At 33.4% G+C, this 5,740-nt stretch overlaps 1 protein-coding gene across 1 annotated transcript; it reads left to right on the top strand.

The window, feature by feature from the left end:
- Positions 1-219: 219 nt before the first annotated feature.
- On the top strand, positions 220-4,287 carry LOC141480868 (uncharacterized). Its single transcript, XM_074171586.1, has 2 exons — positions 220-346; positions 3,368-4,287. Exon 2 carries the CDS (start codon positions 3,370-3,372, stop codon positions 3,781-3,783), a length of 414 nt encoding a protein of 137 aa, XP_074027687.1. The 5' UTR covers positions 220-346; positions 3,368-3,369; the 3' UTR covers positions 3,784-4,287.
- Positions 4,288-5,740: the final 1,453 nt, after the last annotated feature.

The following is a 5,740-nucleotide window of genomic DNA, read 5'->3' as shown; positions in this document are numbered from 1 at the left end:
TAACTAACGCTACTGCAGTTTCGTCCTATACGGACATTTTCAAACTTATACAATAAATTAACAATGATTCATTACATTCGCCATTATATACTATTGTACTGTACGTACTATTAGGACCTACAGGGGTTTACAGATGGTTGGACTATTTGGAGTGCTACAAAGAATGACGAGAGTGAAGATAGAGAGTGGGGGCTGGCTGGAATATTTAAATCAAGGCTCCATTCAGAATATTTTCAGTGTGACTTTCAGCTGCCATTGCAGCTGCAGTTCCATTGCCTGTTTCCGGACCAGTGCCACTTTATTCACTTCGTATTTGTATAACAATTTGCAAAACAACCATCATTAGGTAAGTTGAAAAATATCAAATTCATGATTTTGTCACATCTGATAAATATCTGAATCTGATGCACTTCAACATAAGAAGTGCATGTAAAAACTTTAATGAGTTATTAGCCATTATTGGTACCTATAACTTCAATTCCTGTGATATTTTTGTTTCAAGCGAATGTTTCCAGAGTGCAACGTCTAACAATTTTAATATTCCTGGTTATACAACAATTCACAATGGAGGTGACTTTAACAGAAATGATGGAGCATTGATCCTTATTAAATCTGATCTCAATTTTTGTATTTCTCACCAAAAACTATCAGTTAGTGGTGTCACTGTTAGTGTAATAACATTAAAAATCGGTAAAATTTCACTAAGAATTTTTGCTATGTATAGGCCGATCCTTAGTAACTTGATTTCTTTCATCGAAGACTTTGATACTTTTCTAGATCAAAACAGAGCAAACCACAACATTGAAATTATAGTAGGTGATATTAATATAGACTTGCTAAATGAACACGGCCTTATATTTCAGAGCCCACACGAGAAACCCATGATAGTAAGTCCTGTATTGACCATCTATTTGTAAAAAACCAAGCTGATATGAATAATAATTTTACATTTGATACATACATTCTTAAATGTTTTATCACAGATCACTATCCAATACTACTAAATATTGCAAAAAGTGAGAAGGAAAATAATGTCAGTAGGGAAAATAAAAATGAATATACTAAAATTAATATAAATAAATTGATATCCTCAATCAAAGAAGAGAATTGGCAAAATATCTTATTAGTTGATGAAGCTCAGAAAGCAACTGATCTCTTTATGAATACATTGAATGAATACCTAGTAAATTCAAAAATCCCCCTCAAGTACTCAAAAAAAGTAATTAAAATCAAACCCTGGATAAGAGAAGGACTTATCACATCTATTAAAAACAGGGACAAATTGAAAATGAGGCTACTGAACAATTTTTCTCCTGAATTAGAGCAGGAATACAAATCTTACAGAAATAAACTGAATAAACTGGATAATATGAAAAAATTTACAATTTAATCGCAGACGCTACAAACACAAAGACAGTGAAAGAAAATAATATTAAACTTACTGATGAAAATGGAGATTTTATTAGTGATAAAAAAATAATGTCAGACTTTTGTAACAATTATTTTATCAATATTGGACTTAATATGCATAAAAATATCACAGGTGATCCTGACATTACTGAAAATATATTGACTAATACAAATAGCATGTTTCTCCAGTAACAGAAAATGAATTAATTGAACACATTTCTTCTTTAAAAAATAGTAGTTCACCAGGCATTGATGGAATCAAAACTGATATATTAAAAAAAATTCATTTACATATTCTCACACCTTTAGTACATATATTCAATCTCATATTCCAAACAAACATCGTTCCAGTGCAATTTAAATCATCAGTTGTATCACCCATATATAAATCTGGGGATAAAACTGATATATGTAACTACAGACCCATTAGTGTTATCAATAATTTTGGAAAATTATTTGAAAAATGTTTGAAAGATCGGTTAATATACTTTCTAGACTCAAACGATATAATCCACCGACAGCAGTTTGAATTAAGAAATGGTAAGTCTACCACTGATGCAATGTGCTCGGTCATAACAGAAGTAACTGAAAAATTAGATGCTAATAAGAAATGTATCGCTGTGTTTCTTGACTTAGCGAAAGCATTTGATACCGTGAATCATGAAAAGCTCCTCCATATACTGGAATGTTATGGAGTACGTGGGACAGTATTGAATGTCTTTCGCAGTTATCTCTCAGATAGAACACAAATAGTTAAACTGAATGACACCTTAAGTGATCCAAGAACAATAAAAATAGGAGGCAGTACTTGGATCTATTCTCTTTTTAACATATATCAACGCATTCTTATCTTCATCAACAAATGCAAAAGTAATATCGTATGCGGATGATACCGTCATGTTGTTTAATGGCAATACGTGGACTGAAACAAAAGATTTTCTGCAAAGAGATATGGAAATTGCCAAAAACTGGTTGGATAAGTACCAATTATCCCTGAATGTCAAGAAAACACACTATATTGCATTCTCAACAACAGATGTTAATAGACCCTCCTTCAGTAGTATAAAAATTAAGAACATCAAGGAGGAAATCACAGAGTTGAAAGAAATCAAGTACTTAGGGGTTATAATAGATAAAAACTTAAAATGGAGTAACCATATTGACTATCTAACAAATAAAGTGAGGAAGCTTATATATAAATTTTATCAACTACGAGATATCCTCTCTGAAAATCTCCTTTTATTAATTTACAAATCACTGGCCGAGTCACTCTTTCGTTATGGTATTCTAGTATGGGGAGGAATGTACAGAAATGCTCTACAAAACTAAATGTCATTCAAAATTATATATTAAAAATAATATATAGGAAAACAAAACTTTATCAGACAACACTACTTTATAATGAAGAGGTTGGTGACATAAGATCTCTATATTTTCATAGCCTATGTATATATGCCTACAAATACAAGCAATATCAGAACCATCCTTCACATAACTATACAACCAGAAGTACTACAAACCATCACTTAAGAATTCCCAACTGCAACAAAAATATTGTTCATAGATGTTTAATATATACTTTACCTAAAGCATTCAACCTTCTTCCATCCAGTATAAAAGAAAAAAAATTTCAAGAAATTCAGTGTTCTATCAAAAAATATATTTTTCATAATTATTACACCTTTCTAAAAATACTGAATAAATAAATTAATGCAACATTTACACTTCTTTGCTGACATACGCTTATGAAGTTTTCATTATGTTTTAATATTATTCCTAAGCCATTTTGTTACAAGACTTATTTGAAATCCGCATATATAATAGAGTTGCACAATACAAGTGTTCAATCACTAAGGTGCTAAACTCAGTAATGTAATCAGAAATTAGTATAGCTAACCAAATCCTCGATTAACTTTCTGAACTATAAAATAAAATGTATGTTTTATACGTGTTTCAGTTATGGATTTCTCCAACTTTGATGCCAACGCTGCCATTGACAGCATCATGTTGGATTCTGTGAAGTGTGTCATGATTGCTACCATCGAGCTTCCAGATCATAGCTACGAGGAAGTCATGAGTATGCTAGGTGAGGGAATCATTCCGGATTGCGATGAAACCAATCCTAAAACTGGAAAATGGCCTGTTAGCAGAAGATCACCATCCAACATACCGACTCCACCTACTGCAGCCTCCAGTGTCGTAGCGGTTGCAAGACCACTTCCTGCATTTCCTTCAGCAGCTGCTACTATGCTGCTTACGATGCTGCTCAACTTGCTCGCCAACAAAGTGAGGCTGCAAGGGCAGATTATCAGCATCGCCAAGAAGAGATTGCCAGACAACGAGATGAAATTGCTGGGAAAGATACAGAACTGAAACTGACCGGTTAGAAGCTGAGCATCATAAAAGGAGGTATGCTCGATTCAAACGTATCAAGGGGAGAATGTCCGAGTTACTTCTTCCCTTGGGCGACCTCTTCGATGAGTTGGACTAGATTCAATTTATAATTTTTCTTCTTTCAATAGTTTCAAGTTTATTTGTTCATATATTGCTATGATAAATAATTGAAAAAATCGAATATGAAATGAAAAAAAAGAGTGTACATTCAATCGGTTCGGTATACATTGAACAATGCGATGGTTGGGGCACTGTTCATCATTTCATCCCATTTTTATTTTCATTACGTTAAGAATTGATTTTGATTCTATTCACAATCTCTTTTAGACGAATCTCTCATAACAATTTATTTATTCTCCTGATGTGAATAATTTTCTGGGAAAAAAAAAATTAAAAAAAGACTTGTTTTATGATGAATTCTTCCATCTCTTGTGAATAATCTATTGAGAAGAAAATTAAAAAAAGATCTTGTTTCATGATGAAATCAATAAGTATATTTCTTGAAAATTATATTGTTTTTTCTTCATCATTTCATTGGAGGAGTTAATATCTGTTGAAGCAGCATGAAACATTACATATATCTTGTTTGTGTCACTTTTCTCTCCCCATCATTCTCCTCACTAATATTTTTTGTGTAAATTCAGTGTAAAAGCAGAGTTCTATATCATTCTCTCCACGATGTCGACGAGTCCTGATTCAACGACGTAGCCTAGGAGTCTACCAACTTCGGAACCTACCACAAATCCCATTCAGGTTGATGAAGTCAGTTCTTCAACCGATGGTGTAAATACTCGAAGAAATCTTAGTTACTTCGAGTATTTACACTTGCATTATGGTTTTCCGGAAGGATACCATAATAGGATGCAAGTAGTGGATGATTCTGATTCAATCAGTTCATTCACTAGAAGTTCACCGTCATCCATTGGTACACCATTACATATCAGTATATCATCTGATAGGGATGATGACAACTAGTCTACAAAGTATGAATTGATGAAAAAAACCCTTCTCAGGGCTATTATTATCAACTCAAAGTAGTCTCTCACAGTGAGATTTACTAGGTAATCACCTATGAAATATATTTTAACGCGAACTAATAATTTATTAGGCGTTCACAATTTGTTATTTGGTTATAGATATCCCAGACACAGTGACATGAGAACTCAAAAAAATGACACCTCTCACGTATCAGGTATTCACTTCTCATTTATAGTAGAATGCATATTTATGATGCATAAGGCACTCGAAAGTTGCATAACTAGCTATAAAAAAATTTGAGGAATGTTATCAATAAATGATATGTCAAGATTATTCCGGACGATTGTCCCTCAGGTTAGTCATTCGAACATATAATATCGAATCAAGTTATGAGGTAAACTCAATATGCGGTTAATTGTTGCTTGCAAAAAGAACCAATTGATGATGGTAGTATATTTTTAGCTGTAAACTGGTTTCATATGCTACTACTACGTGGACATTTTCCAACTTCCATTCATATGGACCTTAGAAGAAAAGTATCATGCCGCGAGACGATATTCCCAGATGTACTACTACTACTGTTTGTATGAATAACTCAGCCCTGAAAGAGGCTGTTTTTTTTTTCAACCAGAAGGCCCACGGTTAGTGTGCCACAAGTTTGACACTATTTAATATTATGTGAAATTTGTGAGAGGTCTTTCACATGCCTCACACCAATACTGACCCAGTTGCATCATAGAAACCGTATCATGGGTGTTTACATATTGATACCAGCCACCACATAACTTTTGGATATCTCCATCGATTGTTCTGATTCCTACGTGCGCATCTGTCACACAATACAGATCCAGTCGATCTTCCAATGTGTCGGTGACGTTGAGCCATTGGAAGCCGATTATTGAGGCATCATTATCTTCAGATGAATCAGCCACAATACCTTCATTACTCAGGTCAACCT

Source organism: Leptinotarsa decemlineata, unplaced genomic scaffold (genome assembly GCF_025532065.1).
Source record: "Leptinotarsa decemlineata unplaced genomic scaffold, Ldec_3_MD MMD2_tig00000026_RagTag_RagTag, whole genome shotgun sequence".
Classification (NCBI taxonomy): Eukaryota; Metazoa; Arthropoda; class Insecta; order Coleoptera; family Chrysomelidae; genus Leptinotarsa; species Leptinotarsa decemlineata.
Note: the sequence above shows the minus strand (reverse complement) of the source record. Positions and strands in the feature narration are given on the sequence as shown.